The 27,779-nt window shown below is 45.5% G+C and overlaps 1 protein-coding gene across 18 annotated transcripts in view; it reads right to left on the reverse strand.

The window, feature by feature from the left end:
• The window catches only part of MSI2 (musashi RNA binding protein 2), an 819,550-nt gene that overhangs the window by 194,635 nt on the left and 597,136 nt on the right, over positions 1–27,779 (reverse strand). For all 18 annotated transcript variants that reach the window (XM_067472006.1, XM_060757066.2, XM_060757071.2 and 15 more), the window contains exon 9: positions 6,269–6,383. In XM_067472006.1, the coding sequence (XP_067328107.1) occupies positions 6,269–6,383 (115 nt within the window). The remainder of the gene's footprint in view (positions 1–6,268; positions 6,384–27,779) is intronic.

Raw genomic sequence — 27,779 nt, forward strand, 5'->3', positions numbered from 1 at the left:
GTTTGCCAGGGGGAGTCGTTTTTGCGCATGCACTGTAGCGTCTTTTTAATTTTTTGGCTTTTTAAGTCCCTTCCGCTTTGTTTTCCAGTGTTTTTATGAGTGATGGTCACTTGTTGGCCTGATAGGTGCATTGTGTCCAAATATGGTGTCAATTCGTCCAGTGGTTTTTGAGTTATGTTAATCCCACAAACAAACATTACATTTTTATTTATATAGATAAGCAAGACTGTACTGTAGATGTTTGTTCTTAAATTCGGCTCCAAAAAGATTCTCCTTTGACTCCACCAACATCTCAAGAAGGACGACCACCTCACCCGCCTCATAGGAAGCATGCTACAAAACAGGAGCTCTTTTGTTGAGTTCCAGGGCCAGAGAAGCAGATGGTGGAGACAGAAGAACGGCCTGCCTCAGGGGAGTGTGCTCTCTCCATCCATGTTCAACATCTACACAAATGACCAGACACTGCCAGAAGGGACAGAGAGTTTCATCTATGCTGATGATCATGCCATTACCGCTCAAGCAGGAGCTTTGAGATGGTTGAAAAGAAGCTCTCCGAAGCTCTAGGTGCTCTTACTGCCTTCTACAGGGAAAACCAACTGATCCCTAATCCATCTAAAACACAGACATGTGCCTTTCACCTTAAGAACAGACAAGCATCCCAAGCTCTGAGGATTACCTGGGAAGGAATCCCACTGGAGCATTGCAGCACACCCAAGTACCTGGGAGTCACTTTGGACCATGCTCTGACCTACAAGAAGCACTGCCTGAACATCAAGCAAAAAGTGGGCGCTAGAAACAACATCATACGAAAGCTGACTGGCACAACCTGGGGATCACAAACAGACACAGTGAAGACTTGCGCTATGCTACTCTGCTGCTGAGTATGCATGCCCAGTATGGAACACATCTCACCACACTAAAACAGTGGATGTGGTTCTTAATGAGACATGCCGCATTATTACGAGGTGTCTGCGCCCTACACCACTGGAGAAATTACACTGCTTAGCCGGTATTGCCCCACCTGACATCCGCCGGGAAGTAGCAGCCAATAGTGAAAGGACCAAGGCAGCGACATCTCCAGCTCATCCCCTGTTTGGGTATGAGCCAGCACGTCAACGACTTAAATCAAGACATAGTTTTCTTAGATCTACAGAGACACTCGCTGGAACACCTCAGCAAGCGAGAGTCCAAAAGTGGCAGGCCCAAACCCAGCACCTCAATCCGTGGGTGATACCAGATGAGAGACTCCCCACTGGGCACACAGAAGACTGGGCAACTTGGAAGGTGCTGAACAGACTGCGCTCTGGCACCACGAGATGCAGAGCCAACCTCAAGAAATGGGGCTACAAAGTGGAATCCACATGCAAGTGTGGAGAAGAGCAAACCACTGACCACCTGTTGCAATGCACCCTGAGCCCTGCCACATGCACAATGGAGGACCTTCTTGCGGCAACACCAGAGTCACTCCAAGTGGCCAGATACTGGTCAAAGGACATTTAATCAACTACCAAGTTTGCAAAATCTGTGTTTCTTTTTAATCTGTTTGTTTGTTTTGTTCTGTTAGAAATGTAATACAATGGTATGGTTGCTGATGACACGATAAATAAATCAAGAAGGTGATATCTGAACTGACCACAACATCTTCAAGGTCAACTAGTTGCTGTTTTGCATGGAGGGCAAATCCCCCTTCGTGCCCTCGTTTCTAGAGTTAGCAATGGAATTGCACGACTAAAGGTCTTTGGGCTCCTGGCTAAATATCCGGCCACATCAGTCTCCCAATGCTAATTTTGCTTGATGAGTTAATTACACCCTTCGTCTGCTCCTGGGTGGGATTTCACCGCTGTGCATCTGACGGGTTAGGAATGGAAGGTTTTGACTGCACGCTGAGAATCTGCTGACAGCCGTCGACCTTGAAGCGGACTTGTTTGAAGCAACCAGGGATATGTGCAGATAATGGGCTAGACAGGACCAGACTTCTCTGCCACCACTTGGTGGTTCTGTAATGATGCCACCACAAGAGGAACCAAGACCCTAGATTGGGGCGGAGGGGACCGTGGAAGAGCTGGAGCAGATAATGAAGCATCTGGCCTTCATCATGAATCAATCACTCATTCAGAGCAGTCAGAATGATTTAAAATCTAATAAGATCACATTAGGAGTCACCCTGGAAAAACCAGTGGAACAGAACCAATGTGGACTCCTTAATGAGTCTGTGCACCCCTCTCACACTGCGGGGCACCTGGGCGCAGGGGAAGCTTTGCCAAAACTCACACATGTCACTTCCGTTCAATGAAAGGAGGTGCCAGCGTGAGGTTTCCATAATCAGAAGAATCCAGACACAACTGAGAGCCCTTCCACACAGCCATATAACCCAGACTACCCAGGCAGAAAATCCCACAATATCTGCTTTGAACTGGCTTATCTGAGTCCACACTGCCATATATTCCAGTTCAAAGCAGATAATGTAGGATGTTAAAGAGACATGCACAAGAAGTGGAAAAAGGGGGAAGTCACCAAAGAAGAATTCAAACAAATAGCCAACTCCTGTAGGGAAAAGGTCTGAAAAGCTAAAGCACAAAATGAGCTCAGGCTTGCCAGGGACATTAAAAACAATAAAAAGGGCTTCTTTTCTTATGTCAGTAGAAAAAGGAAGAACAAGGAGGCGATAGGGCCTCTTCGAGGAGAAGATGGGGCAATGCTGACAGGGGGTAGGGAAAAGGCAGAATTGCTTAATGCCTTCTTTGCCTCAGTCTTGTCACAAAAAGAAAGTCATCTTCAACCTCAGCAAGATGGAGTAGATGAGGGATTAGAGGACATCCAACCCCAAATTGGGAAACAAGTCGTCCAGGAATACCTGGCCGCTCTAAATGAGTTCAAGTCCCCAGGGCCAAGAAAGCAGTAGAACTCTCTGTCTGGTGGAGGCTCCTTCTTTAGAGGCTTTTAAACAGAGGCTGGATGGCCATCTGTCAGGGGTGCTTTGAATGGGGTCTAGATCTAGAGAAGTCATGCTACCCCTCTATTCCGCTTTGGTTAGACCACACCTGGAATATTGTGTCCAATTCTGGGCACCACAATTCAAGAGAGATATTGACAAGCTGGAATGTGTCCAGAGGAGGGTGACTAAAATGATCAAGGAGTCTGGAGAACAAGCCCTATGAGGAGTGGCTTAAGGAGCTGGGCATGTTTAGCCTGAAGAAGAGAAGGCTGAGAGGAGATATGATAGCCATGTATAAATATGTGAGAGGAAGCCACAGGGAGGAGGGAGCAAGCTTGTTTTCTGCTTCCTTGGAGACTAGGACGCAGAACAATGGCTTCAAACTACAAGAGAGGAGATTCCATCTGAACACAAGGAAGAACTTCCTGACTGTGAGAGCTGTTCAGCAGTGGAACTCTCTGCCCTGGAGTGTGGTGGAGGCTCCTTCTTTGGAAGCTTTTAAACAGAGGCTGGATGGCCATCTGTCAGGAGTGATTTGAATGCAATATTCCTGCTTCTTGGCAGGGGGTTGGACTGGATGACCCATGAGGTCTCTTCCAACTCTTTGATTCTATGATTCTCTGATTCTATGAAAGGCAAGCATTCAATGAGATTCTGATTTCTGAAGTCACAACATGGCTTTTGGAGCAACCTGTCAACTTCTCCAAGCGAGGTGTTTACAGTGGCTTCAAGAGATGGGAGAAGTGTGTGTCCCTTGGTGGCACCCATGGAGAGAAGGACTCAGAACTGGGCCAGGTTTCATTGCTCTCAGTCCACAGGAAATGGGTCAGGGGAAATCTTTCATGAACACCCCTTGTATATCTGTAGGTGGTTGCATTGTGTTGATGTTTATTACAAGATTCATGAGTTCAAAAATGGTCTGATTTGTGCAAGACACAATGGCGTGGCTGATGTGGGCTCAATAATCCTTTCTGTGTTAAAAGACTAATGCATACACCCTTTGGAATATCAAAATTTGCATTTAAATGGATGTTTCCAATAGGCCATTCTGCTCGCCTTTGCAAAAAGACCACCAGAATTATGGTTTTAAGATGTTCTTTCCCTCTCTTTTTTATTGAGCCACACATTCTTAGAGGTATCTTTGACAGTTCAGCAGGGATAATTAAAAATATTCGTGGCTTTAAATGGCACGCAAGATGGAGAAAGCCCAGAGAGAAGCATAATAGCGTAGGTTGTCGCAATAATTAGAAGTTCCAAGGAAAGAGGACAGTATTTGAATTCCGACCATTGTGTCCAGAAAGTACTAATTAAACAGGATAAATGGTATTTAATGGCGAAATTCTATTTGCGTGTCAGGTCATCTTAGTTTTAATTGGCTCTCATTTGTTGCTGCTTAGTTCTTCCAATATTACCCAACAATTGCTAGAGAAAAGTATGTGTGTGTGTGTGTGTAGATGCAGAGAAAGATAGGCAGGCAGACAAATAAGGAGAAAGGGACAATGTACTCTCACCTGAGAGGCTGTGTGTCTACCATTAATGTTTTGTATATTCCCCCCGAAACGTCCAATTGATTTTCAATAGTCTATACCAGGGTTCCTCAAACTTTTTAAACAGAGGGCCAGGTCACAGTCCCTCAAACTGTTGGAGGGCCAGATTATAATTTGAAAAAAATATGAATGAATTGCTATGCAAACTGCACGTATCTTATTTGAAGTGCAAAAACACTTAAAATAATAATAATAATAGTAATAATAATAATAATAATCATCATCATCATCATCATCTTTATTTATACCCCGCCACCATCTCCCCTTTCAAGTTGTTTAGAAACCCTGTTTAAAAACCTCCAAAGAAGCCTTCACCACACTGAGAAAGTTGGTAAAGGGGGTTCTGTCTGCCAAGTTTGTTCTTTATTGGTCATTGGATGAGGGTTGCATTATTTTCAGAAAGTGAGTGAAGGTACTGCAAGTCCCATCATCCATGGTCCATCCTCATCCAAACTGCACCAGGATGTAGAGTGGGTCATGAGGGCTCTGTGTGCCAAGTTTGGTCCTTATTGGTCATTGGATGTAGGCCACAGTGGTTTCAGTAAGTGAGTGAAGGTATTGCAAGTCCCATCATCCATGGTCCATCCTCTTACAAAATGCATCAGCATGTAGAGTGGGTCATGGGGGCTCTGTGTGCCAAGTTTGGTCTTTATTGGTCATTAGATGTGGGTCACAGAATCATAGAATCAAAGAGTTAGAAGAGACCTCATGGGCCATCCAGTCCAACCCCCTGCCAAGAAGCAGGAATATTGCATTCAAATCACCCCTGACAGGTGGCCATCTAGCCTCTGTTTAAAAGCTTCCAAAGAAGGAGCCTTCACCATACTCCAGGGCAGAGAGTTCCACTGCTGAATGGCTCTCACAGTCAGGAAGTTCTTCCTTATGTTCAGATGGAATTTCCTTTCATTGCAGGCGCAATTGGTGGGGACGAGGGAGAGGGCCTTCTTGGTGGTGGCCCCTCAACTCTCAAACTCACTTCCCAGGGATATTAGACATGCCCCAACTTTGGCAGTCTTTAGGAGGAGCCTGAAAACGTGGTTGTTCCAGTGTGCATTCCCAGAATAAGGAAACTCTCAGCAATATGCCCTCAAAATGCACTTTACCATTGATCTAGGACTAACTGCATTCCCTCAATTCTCTCTGCAAAAGCTCACGTCACATCAGCATTATTTTTATTTTAATCTATTACATTTGGCCCGGCCATTGGTTTTTAACATGTTTGATAGTTTATTGCTTATTTTCTTATGTTTATACTAATAGTATTGTATTTATTATTTTATTTGATGTTTTGTTTATTGATGTGTAAGCAAATGGTTATGCAGTGATTTTCCAAAATGGCGACCTCCACTTGCTGGGTGGGGTGACTCTGGAATTGGACCTGTTTGCACCAAAGTCCAACCACATTTGAATGGATTATGCCAGTTCTTGACTCCATCATCTGATAGGGAATCATCAGCATAAACCTCTTCCATCTCATTGACCGTCTCCTTTGGTGTGCGGCCTTTCAAGGAAAGGAACTTGAGGACTGCTCTGGATTCCACTGAGTCCATTCTCAAACCTCACACCACTTCAGCACCTGAAACATCAAGACTACTACCAGTTCTGAGTTGTAAACTGGCACGTCACCTATAGAAACCTGCGTCATGACACATGGGCAGTTTCAGTGTCCTGTGGGTCGGGGGAATCTTTAATGAACGCCCCTCATATTCTTGCAATTGCTCTTCTATTGCACACCTTCAAACATTGGAAAATGTATTGAAAACACAGTGTTATGGCACATACTTACCCAACATGCCCATGCCCAGCATAAAAGCATCCATGGTGTAGGGTAATCCACGAGCCCTTCCTCTTGTCCCCGGCGGGAACATCACTTCTTTAGGTTGTGCTTTCTTACATTCCACCTAAGAAGCAGAAAGATATACAAATGAGATGCAAATGAATTCATGTAAAATGTCAACTGCTGAACCTATCTGGTTAAGTTGTGGGGGGAAGGGGGGATTATTTTTAGCATTGCTCTCCCAGAAAATGTGAACTTTAAAAATAGGCTAGCAACACACAGTGATTTTGAATGAGTAAATATGTGTAATGTGACTTCAAAAGGTATCCAGTACAAACACAGCTCGGGAGGAGAGAGAAAGAGGTGGATCAGTCACATGGTGCGGATGCTGCGACTATCATACATGGCAAGGCAGGGTTGAACTCCAGTCCAGGGTTAAGTCTGGTTGAATCGAAACCTCTATGAAGCAAACAAGCCATTTCAGTCATGGGACATCTCTCAGATAGCATTCCTAATGTGTTAATGCACACACAGACATGTGCCTTTCACCTTAAGAACAGACAAGCATCCCGAGCTCTGAGGATTACCTGGGAAGGAATCCCACTGGAGCATTGCAGCGCACCCAAATACCTGGGAGTTACCCTGGACCATTATCTGACCTACAAGAAGCACTGCCTGAACATCAAGCAAAACGTGGGTGCTAGAAACAATATCATACAAAAGCTCACTGGCACAACCTGGGGATCACAACCAGATACAGTGAAGACATCTGCCCTTGCGCTATGCTACTCTGCTGCTGAGTACGCATGCCCAGTGTGGAACACATCTCACCACTAAAACACTAAAACAGTGGATGTGGCTCTTAATGAGACATGCCGCATTATCACAGGATGTCTGCGCCCCACACCACTGGAGAAATTACACTGCTTAGCTGGTATTGCACCACCTGACATCCGCCAGGAAGTAGCAGCCAATAGTGAAAGGACCAAGGCAGAGACATCTCCAGCTCATCCCTTGTTTGGGTATCAGCCAGCACATCAACGACTTAAATCCAGACATAGTTTTCTAAGATCTACAGAGACACTCGCTGGAACACCTCAGCAAGCGAGAGTCCAAAAGTGGCAGCCTCAAACCCAGAACCTCAACCAATGGCTGATACCAAATGAGAAACTCCCCCCTGGGCACACAGAGGACTGGGCGACTTGGAAGGCACTGAATAGACTGCGCTCTGGCACCACAAGATGCAGAGCCAACCTTCAGAAATGGGGCTACAAAGTGGAATCCTCGACATGCGAGTGTGGAGAGGAGCAAACCACTGACCACCTGCTGCAATGCAACCTGAGCCCTGCCACATGCACAATGGAGGACCTTCTTGCAGCAACACCAGAGGCACTCCAAGTGGCCAGATACTGGTCAAAGGACATTTAATCAACTACCAAACTCACACATTTTGTATTTTCTCTGTTTGTTTGCTTTGTTCTGTTAGAAATGTAATATAATTGACTGGCTGCCCTGACACGAGAAATAAATAAGTGGTGAAAATTTCAGAACTCTAACAAAACTTTCAAAATTTTTATGACAGAACCAATTAGGAACTGCTATTTATAACGATAAATAGCAGTTCCTAATTGGTTCTGTCATAAAAATAGCCAATAATGAAATTTTGAAAGTTTTGTTAGAATTCTGAAATTTTCACCACCAAAACTTTAGCAACACTTTAGAAGCAAAGCACCAGCGCCCCCTAGTTTAGTAAGTACTTTTGAATCATTTAGACCAGGGGTCCTCACACTTTTTAAACAGAGGGCCAGGTCACAGTCCCTCAAACTGTTGGAGGGCCGGATTATAATTTGAAAAAAAAAATGAAGGAATTCCTATGCACACTGCACATATCTTATTTGTAGTGCAAAAAAAACTTTAAACCAATACAATAATTAAAACGAAGAACAATTTTAACAAATATAAACTTATTCGTATTTTAATGGGAAGTGTGGGCCTGCTTTTGGCTGATGAGATAGGATTGTTGTTGTTCTTGTGTGCTTTCAAGTCATAGAATAGAATCATAGAATCATAGAGTTGGAAGAGACCTCATGGGCCATCCAGTCCAACCCCCTGCCAAGAAGCAGGAATATTGCATTCAAAGCACCACTGACAGATGGCCATCCAGCCTCTGTTTAAAAGCTTCCAAAGAAGGAGCCTCCACCACACTCCGGGGCAGAGAGTTCCACTGCTGAACGGCTCTCACAGTCAGGAAGTTCTTCCTCATGTTAAGATGGAATCTCCTCTCTTGTAGTTTGAAGCCATTGTTCCATGTCCTAGTCTCCAAGGAAGCAGAAAACAAGCTTGCTCCCTCCTCCCTGTGGCTTCCTCTCACATATTTATACATGGCTATCATATCTCCTCTCAGCCTTCTCTTCTTCAGGCTAAACATGCCCAGCTCCTTAAGCTGCTCCTCAAACAAAGCAACAGCCAAAGCAGCTAATTTTAAACACAGAAAGCCCTGCCTCTCAAACAAAGCAACACTCAAAGCAGTTAAACACTCACTCAGATTTCTAGTGCCTTCTAAGACAAAGCTTATCCTGAAGCAGAAGGGAACAAAATGGATTCTGCTTCCTCAACTTCTGTGGGGGCCCTTCTGTGGGGGCCCAATTTCAGACTTAGGTAGACCCTGAGCAAGGGCCGGGTAAATGACCTTGGACAGCCGTGTCTGGCCCCTAGGCCTTAGTTTGAGGACCCCTGATTTAGACCCATGGATAACCTATGCCTAATACTTTCACACCAGAAGCATACTTGCAGTTTCTCAAGTCGCTTCTGACACAATTAAAAAAAACTTGCTGACTTAAGTTGACCTCATGAATTCCAGAGGGACTTCTTAGACAAAGAATACTCGGTGATGGTTTTGACAGACTCCCATCAATTGAACAACTTTCGGCCAGTTTACAATCTTCCCTTTTGGGGCAACGTCTTGGAACGTGAGGTGGCCTCACAACTCCAGAAACCGCAGTCAAGAAATCAGAAGAAGGTACATCTATACTGGCTGCTGAATCTGAAATGGTCAAGAAGGTCTCAGTCGAGATGAATGTGACATCTGTGGACTCTCCAGAGTTTCTTACAAACTCCAGAACAGTCCACTTAGGACAATACTGGACCACACCTGGAATATTGTGTCCAATTCTGGGCACCACAATTCAAGAGGGATATTGACAAGCTGGAATGTGTCCAGAGGAGAGCGACTAAAATGATCAAGGGTCTGGAGAATAAGCCCTATGAGGAGCGGCTTAAGGAGCTGGGCATGTTTAGCCTGAAGAAGAGAAGGCTGAGAGGGGATATGATAGCCATGTATAAATATGTGAGAGGAAGCCACATGGAGGAGGGAGCAAGCTTGTTTTGTGCTGCCCTGGATACTAGGATGTGGAACAATGGCTTCAAACTACAAGGGAGGAGATTCCATCTCAACATGAGGAAGAACTTCCTGACTGAGAGCCGTTCAGCAGTGGAACTCTCTGCCCTGGAGTGTGGTGGAGGCTCCTTCTTTGGAAGCTTTTGAACAGAGGCTGGATGGCCATCTGTCAGGGGTGCTTTGAATGCAATATTCCTGCTTCTTGGCAGAATGGGGTTGGACTGGATGGCCCATGAGGTCTCTTCCAACTCTAGGATGCTATGATTCTAGTAGAAAGGTGTAGTATAGTACAGGGGTCCTCAAACTAAGGCCTGAGGGCCAGATGCGTCCCTCCAAGGTCATTTACCTGGCCCTTGCTCAGGGTCAACCTAAGTCTGAAACAACTTGAAAGCACACAACTGATGAGGAGATATTGGACGCTTTTGAACAGAGGCTGGATGGCCATCTGTCAGGGGTGATTTGAATGCAATATTCCTGCTTCTTGGCAGAATGGGGTTGGACTGGATGGCCCATGAAGTCTCTTCCAACTCTTTGATTCTATGATTCTATACTCTGGATACTTATTCAAAGTATCCTTGGAGGAAACTGAGGGCCAAACTGGTGGAAGTTGGGTCCAAAATGGAAAGTTAGCCAACTACCGGGCACGCTGGGAATCGTGGTACTATGTTTGGCTTGTGTGGATGGATTGATATAGTAAGTCCTTGGTATCTGCTGGGGTTTGGCTCCAGAACACCACATGGAGACTCAGGAAGATGGAGTTTCCCTTCCAACTGTCAAAGCTCATCCATCATTCTCTTTGATAGGGGTTACAATGAGTAAAAATACATGCCCATGGGATGACAATTATGAGGAATCTGGTTATGTATTGTCGAAGGCTTTCATGGCTGGAATCACTAGGTTCTTGTGGGTTTTTTCGGGCTATAGAGCCATGTTCTAGAGGCATTTCTCCTGACGTTTCGCCTGCATCTATGGCAAGCATCCTCAGAGGTGTGAGGTCACACCTCTGAGGATGCTTGCCATAGATGCAGGCGAAACGTCAGGAGAAATGCCTCTAGAACATGGTTCTATAGCCCGAAAAAAACCCACAGGAACCTAATCTGGTTATGATTTCTTTTTTTCTCCCTCTAGTAGGGTGATTTGAGAAAGGTGAGGCTTTGTGGACAGGCTCAGGTTGGGTGAAACTTGGATTGCTTTTGCGCATGAGCAGCGCATTGGTATACACTCTACCAATGGAGCAAAGATGGACCAGTGGGCGTTCTTTGGAGGTACAAAACAGGTAATTACACGAGACAGAACCAGCAATGGGAAGATAATGCTGCTAACTGGCTCTGTTTCTAATAGCCCTATCAGTAGCTGCGGATCCATTGTCTTCCAGCAACCGACCGCCTGTTCCTAAGCAACCCGTCGAGGAAAATTTCAGGTTTGTACAATTTTCATTTAGGTAACGTAAAGGTTAACTGACTGTAAATGGGAGTCTTTTAAACAAAACCACCCACTCCCTTCCCCGCCCCCACCTCACAACAAAACCTCCCAGCGTATCTTATTTATTCAGCTTTGCGATATTTCACTGAGCAATAGAGCTTCCTTTCTGCCAACGAACTTGTCAAAACATTCGTTTCCCACCAGCAACTCTCCCACAAGCCTTGGCAGGTGCGGGAACGCAACACTTCCAAGCGCCACGGAAGGGCCTGCCTTGCCAAGGAAGCCTTCAGGTAAGGAAAAGCTACTTGGTGGGAAGAGGATGGATGAGGGAGGAAGCAAAGAGATGGATTCCATGCTGGATTCAAGGCTAAGGCTCTGTTTAGTAGGCATGGTTAAGTACCATTAGATTCTTCGTACTTTGGAATAAAGTCTGGAAAAATACCTTTTTGAAGCAATTTTGAAGTTTTAAAGAAATCTGGAAGTCCCTTTGCCCTTCTGAAGCTTTTTCCTGCCATTTTTGTTACAAATCATGAAATGAGATGGAAATGATTCAGCTTTTTCTGGTCCCTGGCCTCGGCTCAAGCCAGAGAAGCCAGTTTTAAACCAGAGAAGGAAGGAATTTCCTGGCATCAGCTCAAGCCAGAGAAGCCAGTTTTAAACCAGAGAAGGAAGGAATTTCCTGGCATCCGCTCAAGCCAGAGAAGCCAGTTTTAAACCAGAGAAGGAAGGAATTTCCTGGCGTCAGCTCAAGCCAGAGAAGCCAGTTTTAAACCAGAGAAGGAAGGAATTTCCTGGCATCAGCTCAAGCCAGAGAAGCCAGTTTCAAACCAGAGAAGGAAGGAATTTCCTGGCGTCAGCTCAAGCCAGAGAAGCCAGTTTCAAACCAGAGAAGGATGGGATTTCCTGGCGTCAGCTCAAGCCAGAGAAGTCAGTTTTAAAGCAGAGAAGGAAGGAATTTCCTGGCGTCAGCTCAAGCCAGAGAAGCCAGTTTTAAACCAGAGAAGGAAGGAATTTCCTGGCATCAGCTCAAGCCAGAGAAACCAGTTTTTAACCAGAGAAGGAAGGGATTTCCTGGCATCAGCTCAAGCCAGAGAAGCCAGTTTTAAACCAGAGAAGGAAGGAATTTCCTGGCATCCGCTCAAGCCAGAGAAGCCAGTTTTAAACCAGAGAAGGAAGGAATTTCCTGGCGTCAGCTCAAGCCAGAGAAGCCAGTTTTAAACCAGAGAAGGAAGGAATTTCCTGGCGTCAGCTCAATCCAGAGAAGCCAGTTTTAAACCAGAGAAGGAAGGATTTTCCTGGCATCAGCTCAAGCCAGAGAAACCAGTTTTTAACCAGAGAAGGATGGGATTTCCTGGCGTCAGCTCAAGCCAGAGAAGTCAGTTTTAAAGCAGAGAAGGAAGGAATTTCCTGGCGTCAGCTCAATCCAGAGAAGCCAGTTTTAAACCAGAGAAGGAAGGAATTTCCTGGCATCAGCTCAAGCCAGAGAAACCAGTTTTTAACCAGAGAGGGAAGGGATTTCCTGGCATCAGCTCAAGCCAGAGAAGCCAGTTTTAAACCAGAGAAGGAAGGAATTTCCTGGCATCAGCTCAAGCCAGAGAAACCAGTTTTTAACCAGAGAAGGAAGGGATTTCCTGGCATCAGCTCAAGCCAGAGAAGCCAGTTTTAAACCAGAGAAGGAAGGAATTTCCTGGCATCAGCTCAAGCCAGAGAAGCCAGTTTTAAACCAGAGAAGGAAGGATTTTCCTGGCATCAGCTCAAGCCAGAGAAGCCAGCTTTAAACCAGAGAAGGAAGGAATTTCCTGGCGTCAGCCCAAGCCAGAGAAGCCAGTTTTAAACCAGAGAAGTGCGGAATTTCCTGATGTCAGCTCAAGCCAGAGAAGCCAGTTTTAAACCAGAGAAGTACGGAATTTCCTTCACTTGCTTTCCCCGCTTCTAGAGTAAAACAACTACTAGTAAGTACCAAAGGAAATAACACTTTCAAACCATTAACGAAAGGATTCAGAAGTCTTGGAAGAGTTTCGAAAAGTTTTGAATATTTTTTCCTGTGAAAATCAGAATTGACTTTACCCAATTCTATGTGTCTGGCTTATTATTTCATGGCTGGCCATCAATGCCACACTAGGAGCCCCCGGTGGCGCAGTGGGTTAAAGCACTGTGCCGGCAGGACTGAAGACCGACAAGTCGCAGGTTCGAATCTGGGGAGAGGCGGATGAGCTCCCTCTTTTAGCTCTAGCTCCTCATGCGGGGACATGAGAGAAGCCTCTCACAAGGATGATAAAACATCAAAAATCATCCAGGCATCCCCTTGCAGATGGCCAATTCTCTCACAACAGGAGCGGTTGCTCCTGACACGACAAAAAAAAAAAAAAATGCCACACTCCCAGCTAGCAACGGAAAAAATACAATGGCTTCCAGGCTTGCACATGCCTGTTTCAGCCACAGTTTTCCACCAGTAGAAAGCTATGGGTGGATTTTTTTCCATGTCAGAAATGACTTAAGAAATTGCAAGTTGCTTCTGGTGTGTGAAAATTGGCCGTCTGCAAGAACGCTGCCCAAGGGACGCCCGGATGTTTTACCATCCCGTGGGAGGCTTCTCTCATGTCCCTGCATGAGAAGCTGGAGCTGACAGACAGGAGCTCACCCCCTTTCAGTCGGCAGTCCTGCCAGTACAAGGGTTCAATCCATTGTGCCACTGGGTGGGTGGATGTCATGAGGGTTCTCTGAGGTGTGGATCGATGCTTTATGCTGTGACAAGGCTCTAACGGCAGTGGCCAATAATGTTGTGGCCACACAATGTGGTCCATTGTGTGTGTTAGTGGGGATCCATTTTTCCTTGCCCTGGTTTCATCACTAGCCTGCAGAAGAAACAAAATCCTTTCTTTTGGTCAGACTTTGCTTTGTCGGGAAAGAACTCTGTGGCTGAAATATCCAGGATCTGTCCAACCGGCACAACGCACCAGGCAAAGCCAACGAAGCCACCGTCTTCCCAACAATCGAACAATTCTCTGGGTGCTCTGCAAGTCTGAGCCTGGATGGATTCACAATGAAGAGCGGGGCATGATTAAACACCCTCCCACATTCCCCATGCACAGGTTCCAAAGGACTTTAATAATGCACGGCTGAGCATCATTAACAGCTCTTTTAATCTAGTGGAGGATGGAGACAGGATGGGACTTGCCCAAGTGACAGCACTGAAAATCCAAGAACCACAACTCATGTCAAGCGGCATGGAGACGCTGTATCTCAACTCACAATTAGCTTCTATCAGCTACTTTTTTGGGTTTAGGAAATGTTAGATTTTGAGTAACATCGCTCTCTCGAAGTTCTTGTGGGTTTTTTCGGGCTATATGGCTTTTCTCCTGACGTTTCGCCTGCATCTATGGCAAGCATCCTCAGAGGTGGCAAGCATCCTCAGAGGTGCATCTATGGCAAGCATCCTCAGAGGTGAGGTCCTCACCTCTCAGACCTCACCTCTGAGGATGCTTGCCATAGATGCAGGCGAAACGTCAGGAGAAATGCCTCTAGAACATGGCCATATAGCCCGAAAAAACCCACAAGAACTTAGTGATTCCAGCCATGAAAGCCTTCGACAATACATCTCTCTCTCTCTCTCTCTTTCTCTCCTAGGATTCCATAGCATTGAGCCATGGAAAAGTGGCAACAAACTGGATTGATTCTGAACCTGTAATCTCGGGGTCAGAAGCAGTAATTCTGGTGTACAAACAATGACTTCCCAATATATTTAGCCCTTGTTGTCTTCTGCTGGCTCTACCTAGCTTGAAATGGAAGGAGAGAAAACAACCAGGCAAACAGAATGGAAAACAGTGTTGCACTCCAGAACAGGAAAAACCCTCTGACTGTAAACACCACACCGTTGAGTAGGAAAAACAATCCTTTTATTGAAGATAATTAAAAAGCAGTAAAGTAAAAAGCACTTTAAAGAAATAGGTAAATCCAATTAGGTAAGAAGATAAGCAGGAACAAAATAGTCCAGAGTAATAGTCCAACGAAGTCCATAAAACAAAGTCAAAGTTCCCAAATAAAATGCAAGGAATCGGGAAACATGAATCTAAGGCATGAATATAAAAGCATAGAATCCAAGAATCAAAACCATGAAACAAAGGCACTTAAAACATGGATTTTCCAAGCAAAACTTCCATGAAACAAGGACGAGATCTTGACTTGATTCCAAACAATGCTTCATCTGGCTACATATCCTGTACTTGGGACTTTTATCTCCTCATTAGCTATGTCCCTAGCACTCAGAAATTGGTTTTGCTTTAACTGAGAATTTCTTATCTTTTTCTCTCGGAGCCTGGCAGAACGTCAAAGCCACTGTTCGGCTTTCCTGTTTTGACTTATCTCCTCCCGTCTATCTATTTGCTCATTAATTTCTGCAGCTGGGTCAGGTGCCGAGCTGTTTTCATGTTTCCAATCATGGTAACTCTCTGGTAACAATTCAGGAAGCACACCATCATCCCCACACCCCTCAGGGACATTCTCATGGGAAATCACACTCTGAACAGGGATCTCCTGATCATTCTCTGCATCAATATCACTGACCAAACTATTGCCATCTTGAAACCCATCTTGCAACTCATTGGCATCAGTCATAGAATCATAGAATCATAGAATCAAAGAGTTGGAAGAGACCTCATGGGCCATCCAGTCCAACCCCCCTGCCAAGAAGCAGGAATATTGCATTCAAATCACCCCTGACAGATGGTAACTTCCCCCAGCACCAACTGACACTCTGAAGCCAGGGTGAAGAGGGGCAGCCAGGAAGACAGATTTCCACCATGTCTCCTGGGTCATCGGCTGGGAGCCCCTCCTGCCAGCAACAATACTACATCTGCCTGCCACCTCGGGAGGAGAAGGAAGGGGACTAAGGAAGAGACTTTTAAAACACCTGTCTCCTGGTTGTTGCTTACTACATCTGCCTGCCACCCCAGAAGGAGAAGGAGGAAATCCTGCTGTTACTCTCCCCCTCCCAAGCCAGCTAAGAGGAAGAAGGGGACTGAAGAAGAGACTTTTAAAACACCTGGCTGTTGCTTACTACATCCGCCTGCCACCTCAGAAGGAGAAGGAGGAAATCCTGCTGCTACTCTCCCCCTCCCAAGCCAGCTAAGAGGAAGAAGGGGGCTGAAGAAGAGACTTTTAAAACACCCGGCTGTTGCTTACTACATCTGCCTGCCACCTCAGAAGGAGAAGGAGGAAATCCTGATGCTACTCTCCCCCTCCCAAGCCAGCTAAGAGGAAGAAGGGGGCTGAAGAAGAGACTTTTAAAACACCTGTCTCCTGGCAGTTGCTTATTACATCTGCCTGCCTCCTCAGGAGGAGAAGGAAGGGGACTGAGGAAGAGACTTTTAAAACACCTGTCTCCTGGCTGTTGCTTACTACATCTGCCTGCCACCTCAGAAGGAGAAGGAGGAAATCCTGCTGCTACTCTCCCCCTCCCAAGCCGGCTAAGAGGAGGAAGGAGACTGAGGAAGAGACTTCAAAAACACCTGTCTCCTGGCTGTTGCTTATTACATATGCCTGCCTCCTCAGGAGGAGAAGGAAGGGGACTGAGGAAGAGACTTTTAAAACACCTGTCTCCTGGCTGTTGCTTACTACATCTGCCTGCCACCTCAGAAGGAGAAGGAGGAAATCCTGCTGCTACTCTCCCCCTCCCAAGCCAGCTAAGAGGAAGAAGGGGGCTGAAGAAGAGACTTTTAAAACACCCGGCTATTGCTTACTACATCTGCCTGCCACCTCAGAAGGAGAAGGAGGAAATCCTGATGCTACTCTCCCCCTCCCAAGCCAGCTAAGAGGAAGAAGGGGGCTGAAGAAGAGACTTTTAAAACACCTGTCTCCTGGCAGTTGCTTATTACATCTACCTGCCTCCTCAGAAGGAGAAGGAAGGGGACTGAGGAAGAGACTTTTAAAACGCCTGTCTCCTGGCTGTTGCTTACTACATCTGCCTGCCACCTCAGAAGGAGAAGGAGGAAATCTGCTGCTACTCTCTCCCTCCCAAGCCAGCTAAGAGGAGGAAGGGGACTGAGGAAGAGACTTTTAAAACGCCTGTCTCCTGGCTGTTGCTTACTACATCTGCCTGCCACCTCAGAAGGAGAAGGAGGAAATCTGCTGCTACTCTCTCCCTCCCAAGCCAGCTAAGAGGAGGAAGGGGACTGCGGAAAAGACTTTTAAAACACCTGTCTCCTGGCTGTTGCTTACTACATCTGCCTGCCACCTCAGGAGGAGAAAGAGGAAATCTGCTGCTTCTCTCCCCCCCCCCCCTCAAGCCAGCTAAGAGGAGAAAGAGGACTGAGGGAGAGACTTTAAAAACACCTGTCTCCTGGCTGTTGCTTATTATTTGTGTTGTGGTTTTATATTGTATATAATGTTTTTATGTGTATTTTGATATTATGTATATTACTTGTTGTCTGTAAACTGCCTTGAGTTGCCGAAAGGCTGAGACAGGCGGTATACAAATACAGTAAATAAAATAAATAAATAAATAACACCCCACCCCACCCCAACCTTGGTGAAATAAGTGCCAAGAGAGGCAAATAAACAAATAAATGCATGTGATCTGTAATATTTTATATTCCTCAACAAATGCAGAAGTTGTTCTTATGCCAAGGATCATCAAGGAAAAATTTAGCAAGTCAGTTCCAGCTTGCACCAAAATGTTTTCCTCTGACAGAACCCATATAACATAATGACGGTTTTGCAGAAGTACTTGCTTTGCATTATTTAGCCTGATTGCAATGACGGGGTGTGTAGAAAAACACACCTTTGGGTATGTTGGCTTTAGGAACTGATCAGCGTACAGGGAAGACGTGGGGTGGGAGAGGCAGCATTTGGAAAATTGCCTTTCTTAGTGTTGCGGGCTTTCGAATTTCCCCCAGACAGCATGGTCACCTGGAGATTATGAGTTGTAGTGGAAAGAGAAACATTTTCAAGAGCCGAGAAGGAATACTCAACCTGTATATACGGAATGGGGTTCACTACACACACAAGCAGCCTGTGCCACTTCTATTTCTGAAACACTTCTGTCTACATGAAGGTTATTTTTGGGTGGCTGTTATGCTCCCTTTAATGTCCATTGGGAAACTTTTTGCTCCAACACAAATGATGGGGTTTCGCTTATTAAAGACCCCACTGGCATTTGCTTGCCACTGTTGTCCCACTTATTTAATGCACCACTTGACATTCCGGTTTATAAATGGTGAGAAAATGGGAGCGGAGTCTCTAAAATTAGCTCCCCAGCAAGAGAGGATGATAGAAATAGGTCCGCCGACACTGCGGCGACGTTCGGCTTTCGCTGCTTGCTTCCATCACTACCCTCCCGCGCAGTCCTCAAACTCCAGGGAACAATAAATATCTGGGAGACACCAAGAGAGATTTCAGAATGAGGAGCTTCTACTCCAAAATCTTTAAAAGGAGAGAGTTCTTCTGGGGAGATGGAAACCGAATCAATGCTGGTCTGAATCACACAGAGAGACATGTCTTCCAAAAGCGAGGGGGGAAAGAAGAGAGATTGGAAGTACATTTTGCGCAGAAAAATGTGCACAGAAATACGTGTTTGCACAGAAATGTATGTTTTCTATGCAGGAACGCATACCCTGTTAAAAATTTATGGCTTTTTGTATAGAAAAAAATGTGATTTTTTGTGCAGCATAATTATCCAAGAGACTTGGCAAAAAGTGCATGTCATCTCTCAAGAACGATGCAAAATATTTCTTTTTCTCATGCCATGGAGCAAATGTTCAAGCTTATTTGATCTTGTATGTCAGGATTTATTTATTTTGTGACAAAATTATTTATTTATTTATTTATTTATTTATTTACAGCCTTTATATTCCGCCCTTCTCACCCGTCAGGGGACTCAGGGCGGATTACAGTGTACAATGTAATCATTGTATGGCAAACATTCAATGCCAATTTTGACATACAAACATATACAGACATACACAGAGGCTATTTAACTTTTTCTGGCTGCCGGGGAGCTGTCGCTTTCATCGTCCATCTGCAATGCTGATGAAGTACTTCCGCATTCCCCGCATGCTTCCCTGCTGGAATGCTTTGCTGGAGTATATATATATATATATATATATAACTTTATTTGTACCCCGCTAGCATCTCCCGAAGGATTCGATGCGGCTGGGAGTCTTCTTTATGGCCTCATAAATTAGTTAATTTTAGCCTCCCCACACTTTTAAGGTGGTATCTAATTTTCCTACTTGACAGATGCAACTGTCTTTCGGGTTGCAAAGGTTGACAACAGGCTACACACAATTGGTTGGAAACCCATTCCAACCCAGACTGGCTTCGAGCTCATGACCTTTTGGTCAGAGTGATCTTAATGCAGCTGACACTCAGCCAGCTGAGCCACAATCCTGGAAGTTGGTTTTCGGCTGTTTCAAAGTCTTTTGCTTGTCTTGTTAGTCAAAGGACATCAGCATATCTTACAATTGGCACCAACTTCTCATCACATCTGGGAGGGGGGCAATGCCAGCTATCTTAAGCATTGCATAAGATAGTTGATCTAAAACTGATAAAATAGTTGATCTAAAACCGATAAAATATAGTGATCACATGTCTTCCAAAAGCGAGGAGGAAAAAGAAGAGAGATGGTTTTAGACCAAAAAGGGGGAACAGCGACCACATTGTCTGTAGCTTTAAACCAGTGGTTCCCAACCTTTTTTTGACCAGGGATCACTCTCCAACATCAGTAGCAAAAGGGTTACGAGTCAGGTTTTGGTCAACTTTAGATTTCGTTTCATAGAATCATAGAATCAAAGAGTTGGAAGAGACCTCATGGGCCATCCAGTCCAACCTCCTGCCAAGAAGCAGGAATGTTGCATTCAAATCACCCTGACAGATGGCCATCCAGCCTCTGTTTAAAAGCTTCCAAAGAAGGAGCCTCCACCACACTCCGGGGCAGAGAGTTCCACTGCTGAACGGCTCTCACAGTCAGGAAGTTCTTCCTCGTGTTCAGATGGAATCTCCTCTCTTGTAGTTTGAAGCCATTGTTCCGCGTCTTAGTCTCCAAGGAAGCAGAAAACAAGCTCGTTCCCTCCTCCCTGTGGCTTCCTCTCACATATTTATACATGGCTATCATGTCTCCTCTCAGCCTTCTCTTCTTCAGGCTAAACATGCCCAGCTCCTTAAGCCGCTCCTCATAGGGCTTGTTCTCCAGACCCTTGATCATTTTAGTCACCCTCCTCTGGACACATTCCAGCTTGTCAATATTTGGGGTGCTGAATCAGAAAATGGCATTGGATAGACCACATCAGGTCTAGTTTCTGATACAGAATATATGCCACCCTGTAGTCATCATCTGCTCACGCACAGAAAATCATATTTAATAAGCTTTGGAACTATACGACCAGTAACTCTTGTTGCAACAGAGTAGTACTGGTGAGGCTGTGGACCATATTTTAGTACTTGCGGACCACTGGTGGTCCATGGACCACAGGTAGGGAGCCACTGCTTTAAACACTTCTTCCTCTGTGCATGAGGCAGGGCACTGTGGGCAAGCATACAGATGCTGAGTTGTTTGTTCTGCTCCACAGTCACACAAGGTGTGGGATTCTTTTAGGTAGTGCCATTTTGCCAGGTTGTCTTTTGATCTGCCCACTCCACTTCTGAGTCTGTTCAGGGACTTCCGAGTTGCTCATTCTTGGATTTCCCCTGGAGAAAGACCCTCTTTTTGGGGGGGGGGGATCCAGTTGGGTTTTCCTGGTTTAGCTGCCCAGAGGGATACCCTTGCTGTTGCTGGGGGAACATTAAGAGGAGTGGTGGTTCTCATGAAACTTTCCTTTGAGTTAAGTCTACTGGGAGGACACTGATAGCCATATAGTGGGTGGCTTTCACAGTGTCCAACCTTATTTCTCTCACAATTGGCAGCAACTTCTCATCACATCAGGGAGGGGGGCAATGCCAGCTAGCTTATAGAGTTTATCAACAGGTGTAGGTTTGAGACATCCTGTGATTATTCTGCGTGTTTTGTTTCGTTCTATATTCACCTGCTTCACGTAGGCAAGCTTGTGCCAAACAGGGCAGGCAGACTCAGCAGTTGAGTAAGACACGGCCAGGGCTGATGTTCTTATTAATTTTGGGTCTGCACCCCATGCGCTGCCAGTAAGTTTCCGCAGGATGTTACTGCGTGCAGCTACTTTGTGCCTGGTGTTCATGCAGTGTTTCCTAAATGTTAGTGTTCGGTCTAAGGTGACGTTGAGATATTTAGGATGGAAACAGTGTTTAAGCTCTTGACCTTCCCAGGTAACTTCCAATTTCCTGTTGGCTTTACAGTTATGTAGGCGGAAAGCACACACTTGTCTTGGCAGGTTTAGGCTTCAGGTAGTTATCTTTGCAGTAGCTGGAGAGATCTTCCAGGGCATTCGGAAGTTGGTTTTTCGCTGTTTCGAAGTCTTTTGCTTGTGTTGTTAGTCCAAGGACATCGGCATATCTCACAATTGGCAACAACTTCTCATCACGGCCAGGATGAGACGCCTGCTCGGATCCCTGGCCATTGACCTGTGGGGTCCCGCAAGGCTCTATTCTGTCTCCCGTGCTCTTTAACATCTACATGAAACCGCTGGGAGAGGTCATCCGGAGTTTTGGAGTTGGGTGCCATCTCTACGCAGATGACGCACAACTCTACTACTCTTTTCCACCTAATTCCAAGGAGGCCTCTCGGGTGCTGGACGAGTGCCTGGCCACTGTGTCTATCTGGATGAGGAGGAACAAGCTGAAGATCAATCCTGACAAGACAGAGGTCCTCCTGGTCGATCGCAAACTGGATCGGGGTATAGGGTGGCTACCTGTGTTGGACGGGGTTACAGTCCCCCTGAAGCCACAGGTCCGCAGTCTGGGAGTCCTCTTGGACTCATCGCTCACGCTTGAGGCTCAGGCGTCGGCGGTGTCCGGGAGGGCTTTTGCACAACTGAGACTTGTGCGCTAGCTGCGACCGTACCTCGTGAAGGCTGATCTGGCCGGGGTGGTCCATGCCTTGGTCACCTCTAGATTGGATTACTGCAATGCGCTCTACGTAGGGCTGCCCTTGAAAACGGCTCGGAAGTTCCAACTGGTCCAACGGGCAGCAGCCAGGATGTTAACCGGGGCTCATTACAGAGAGAGGTCAACCCTCCTGTTCAAGGAGCTCCACTGGCTGCTCCTTGCCCAATTTAAGGTGCAGGTGCTTACCTACAAAGCCCTGAATGGTTTGGGACCACCCTATCTGTGTGACCGCATCTCCGTCTACGAACCCACACGCTCACTTCGGTCATCTGGAGAGGCCCTGCTTGTGATCCCGCCCGTGTCGCAAGCGCGCTTGGTGGGGACGCGAGACAGGGCCTTTTCTGTGGTGGCCCCCCGACTTTGGATCTCAGACAGGCCATTGGCAGTCTTCAGAAAGAATTTGAAAACCTGGCTGTTCCGATGTGCCTTTTCAGATTAGGAACCTCCAATACTAAGTTCTAGAAGCACTTTCCTAGAACCAAGATCACTGCACACCGCACACTGCACTTATTTTATAATCCTACATTCCTCCCGCCACATCAGCACTTTTAATCCTGTATCTACTACTCTGGCCGGCCCAGTTTTAATAGTGTCTCGTATTGTTACTGTTATTGTTTACTCTGTTTAACTGTTTTTAATTTGCTTTAGGTATTGTATTGTTGTATTGTGTTTTGAGGCTTCGGCCTGTGTAAGCCGCACCAAATCCCTCGGGAGATCCTAGCAGGGTACAAGTAAAGTAATAATAATAATAATAATAATAATAATAATAATCACATCGGGGAGGGGGACAATGCCAGCTAGCTTATAGTCTATCAACAGATGTAGGTTTAAGACATCCTGTGATTATTCTACATGTCTCATTTAGTGCTATATTCACCTGCTTCGCATGGGAAGATTTATACCAGATGAGGCAGGCATGCTCAGCAGTTGAGTAAGACAAGGCCAGGGCTGATGTTGTTATTAATTTTGGGTCTGCACCCCATGTGCTATTAATAAGTTTCCACAGGATGATATTGCATGCAGCTACTCTGTGCTTCATGTTTGCACTGTTTCCTAAATGTTAGTGTTCGATCTAAGGTGACACCAGGATAATTAGGATGGGAACAGTGTTCACACTCTTGGCCTTCCCAGGTAACTTTCAGTTTCCTGTTGGCTTCACGATTACGTAGGTGGAAAGCACACAGTTGTGTCTTGGTAGGGTTAGGCTCCAGATGATTATCTTTGTAAGCAGCTGGAGAGATCTTTCAGTGAACGTATCCCTGGGGTCTGTTAGCTCCCACACTTGGTCCAAATGCCATTCTTTCCTTTGCCTCCATAAGCCAAGGCAAGTCCCCAAGTTACAAAGAAGATAGGTTCTGGAGGTTTATTCTTCAGCTGAATTTGCATTTAAGTTGGAACAGGTACATTTTTTAAGCGCAAGGTATGCAGTGCAATTTTAAATTTACTAAAAATGAAGTGAAGGTGCTTGCAAGAGGTGGAGAAAAAGTTCAGCCTTTTTCTATTTCTCTCCCTATTTCCAAGTATTATTGAAAGCTAGTTTGGGGCAAGGAAACATTAAGAAGCAGGCCCGTCAGTCGCTCCCAGCGTTTGGCCGTGCATTTGCACCGTAATGGAGCCAGTGCATCCAGGATCAGCTCCCCATTTTTCCAGCTGCACCTTGAGCGTCTGGCCTTGACATCTTAACACCGAGTGCTAAAACGGGCCTGTTATTTTCATTTCAGAGGCATATTGTGAGGAGACGAACAATGTGAGGGATATTATTTCAGAGCCCAGGGAAAAATTAGCAAGTCAAATATTGAATCAGCCTCGAGCATATGCTAAGGAGATTGCTTTGATCTTATCCAGCCTAAAAGCCCCATTATTGAATTTAAAGTCTGCGAACACACATCTCAGGCCAATATACAAAGCCTATCCGAATGCGGGTTGGAGCGGCAGAAGATGTTGGGACAAAAGAGAAAGGTTGGAAGGGTTATTTCGCTGGGAAAATGTGAAAGTTGCAGCAAAGATTAAAATGCAGGCTCGGTTACCTGGACTGTCTTCCCCAAACAATCCAAGATAAAGATTCAATGAAAGAGTGGCTCAGTCCCGGGAGAAAAGAAGACAGAGTGGACAGTGTCATAAAGTTCTGTCCCTAATCTATAGTAGAAAATAGAGCAGAAATCATCAATTGTCTTCGGTTGTTGTAGGTTTTTCGGGCTGTATGGCCATGTTCTAGAAGCATTCTCTCCTGACATTTTGCCTACATCTATGGCAGGTATCCTCTGAAGAAAAACCAACAACAACCCAGTGATTCCAGCCATGAAAGCTTTTGACAATACATACATTGTGTTATTAGGTTTCTGTCGACCTATGAATGAGACCTCCAAGAACCTGGTCACCAACCTGGTTAGGTCAGGAAAGCTTTGGTTTCCTTGAAGGAATTGATCCATCCATCATGTGCTCTTCCATTTTCCCTACTGTCTTCTACTTAACCAAATAATAATAATAATAACAATAACAACAACAACATTCAAAAATACTGTGGGACTTTTGAATCCAGACTGACAAAGTTTTGGAACACAATACACCAGACATCACGATTGTGGAAAAGAAAAAAGTCTGGATGATGATGTCATTCCAAGTGACAGTCGCATTGAAGAAAAACCACACCTGGAATATTGTGTCCAATTCTGAACACCACAATTCAAGAGAGATATTGACAAGCTGGAATGTGTCCAGAGGAGAGCGACTAAAATGATAAAGGGTCTGGAGAACAAGCCCTATGAGGAGTGGCTTAAGGAGCTGGGCATGTTTAGCCTGAAGAAGAGAAGGCTGAGAGGAGATATGATAGCCATGTATAAATATGTGAGAGGAAGCCACAGGGAGGAGGGAGCAAGCTTGTTTTCTGCTGCCCTTGAGACTAGGACGCGGAACAATGGCTTCAAACTACAAGAAAGGAGATTCCATCTGAACATGAGGAAGAACTTCCTGACTGTGAGAGCCGTTCAGCAGTGGAACTCTCTGCCCCGGAGTGTGGTGGAGGCTCCTTCTTTGGAAGCTTTTAAACAGAGGCTGGATGGCCATCTGTCAGGGGTGATTTGAATGCAATATTCCTGCTTCTTGGCAGGGGGTTGGACTGGATGGCCCATGAGGTCTCTTCCAACTCTTTGATTCTATGATTCTGTGACCCACATCTAATGACCAATAAAGACCAAACTTGGCACACAGAGCCCCCATGATCCACTCTACATGCTGATGCATTTTGTAAGAGGATGGACCATGGATGATGGGACTTGCAATACCTTCACTCACTTACTGAAACCACTGTGACCTACATCCAATGACCAATAAGGACCAAACTTGGCACACAGAGCCCTCATGACCCACTGGATGGCCATCTGTCAGGGGTGATTTGAATGCAATATTCCTGCTTCTTGGCAGGGGGTTGGACTGGATGGCCCATGAGGTCTCTTCCAACTCTTTGATTCTATGATTCTATAGGCTAAATTAATAAATAAGCTGTCCTTGTTACTATCGAGAGTTGTCCATGGTATCCTTAGAATTCATGTCCAGTATACATTTCAAATTGGATTGAAATACAAAGTACAAGACAAATGTTGTTTTGTTGATATATATTTTTGCAAAGACATAGACATGGTGATGTGATCTTGTGTCTGGACAGAGAGGTCTCTTTGCACAAGAGGTCAGAGAGGTTTGGGGGCATTACCTTCACAATGCTGCTAACTAGCAGTGTCACTAGTCATGGTTACTAGAAACAGTAGACCATACAATAACATTTCCAAGCTCTTCCCTGGCCAAAGCCTAGGGCTCTAACCACTATGCACAGTGAGCTTCCTGGGATGCATATGGGGAGGTTCCTGTGATCATAGAATCATAGAGTTGGAAGAGACTTGGTGGGTCATCCAGTCCAACCCCTTTCTGCCAAGAAGCAAGAAAATTGCATTCAAAGCACCCCCGACAGATCGCCATCCAGCCTCTGTTTAAAAGCCTCCACCACACTCCGGGGCAGAGAGTTCCACTGCTGAACGGCTCTCACAGTCAGGAAGTTCTTCCTAATGTTCAGATGGAATCTCCTTTCTTGTATCATAGAATCATAGAATCTATGAGTTGGAAGAGACCTCATGGGCCATCCAGTCCAACCCCATTCTGCCAAGAAGCAGGAATATTGCATTCAAATCACCCCTGACAGATGGCCATCCAGCCTCTGTTTAAAAGCTTCCAAAGAAGGAGCCTCCATCACACTCCGGGGCAGAGAGTTCCACTGCTGAACGGCTCTCACAGTCAGGAAGTTCTTCCTAATGTTCAGATGGAATCTCCTTTCTTGTATCATAGAATCATAGAATCATAGAATCAAAGAGTTGGAAGAGACCTCATGGGCCATCCAGTCCAACTCCCTGCCAAGAAGCAGGAATACTGCATTCAAATCACCCCTGACAGATGGCCATCCAGCCTCTGTTTAAAAGCTTCCAAAGAAGGAGCCTCCACCACACTCCGGGGCAGAGAGTTCCACTGCTGAACAGCTCTCAGTCAGGAAGTTCTTCCTCGTGTTCAGATGGAATCTCCTCTCTTGTAGTTTGAAGCCATTGCTCCATTGCGTCCTAGTCTCCAGGGCAGCAGAAAACAAGCTTGCTCCCTCCTCCTCCCTATGACTTCCTCTCACATACTTATACATGGCTATCATGTCTCCCCTCAGACTTCTCTTCTTCAGGCTAAACATGCCCAGCTCTGTAAGCCGCTCCTCATAGGGCTTGTTCTCCAGACCCCTGATTATTTTAGTCACCCTCCTCTGGACACATTCCAGCTTTAGCAGCAAATTCTTTCTATGCGTTTCCCACACAAAATGCTTGACCTTCCCCAGTGAAACTAGAAGCTGACTGCAATCTAAAAGAAACAAAGCATGCAGTCCTTCATGCTCCATTTGACTCTCCTATCTGGAAAAACAAAGGTCAGGATTGCGCGCACACAACGCAACCGCGTTATGGATAAGTCCTAATTAAAACCGTTTGCTCTCACATGCAGACTTCAAACACAGTGTGGTTTTTTATTCATCCAGTTTGCAAAACATAGCAAATGGCAAACTTGGGCCACATGATCTCTCTTCCTCCCATTTCAATCTCCAATGCCAGAAAGGTCATATGATTGGGTTGTTGTAGGTTTTTTGGGCTATATGGTCATGTTCTAGAAGCATTCTCTCCTGACATTTTGCCTGCATCTATGGCAAGCATCCTCAGAGGTTGTGTCTGTTGGAACTATATAAACCCAATTTTCCTAGTCAGTAAGCAATTTTTTGCCTATCAGGTATATGTCCCAAGTTTGGTCCAGATCAATCAGTGATTGGGTTCGCAGTGCTCTAAATGTAGGTGAACTACAACTCCCCCCAAAATTTTCCCCAAAGACCTCCAGTATTTTTTGCTGGTCATGGGGGCTCTGTGTGTCAAGTTTGGTCTAATTCCATTTTTGGTGGTGTTTAGAGTGCTCATTGATTACGGGTGAACTATAAATCCCAACACCTACAACTCCAAAATGTCCAGGCCAATTCTTCTCAAAACTCACCAGTATTCAAATTTGGGCTTATAAGCTATGCATGCGAAGTTTGGTCCAGATCCATCACTGTTTGAGTTTATAGTGCGCTCTGGGTGTAGGTGCACTACAACTCCTATAAATCCCTCCAAAGTATTTTATTTAATTTTT

Source organism: Anolis sagrei, chromosome 11 (assembly GCF_037176765.1).
Source record: "Anolis sagrei isolate rAnoSag1 chromosome 11, rAnoSag1.mat, whole genome shotgun sequence".
In the NCBI taxonomy this organism is placed as follows: Eukaryota; Metazoa; Chordata; class Lepidosauria; order Squamata; family Dactyloidae; genus Anolis; species Anolis sagrei.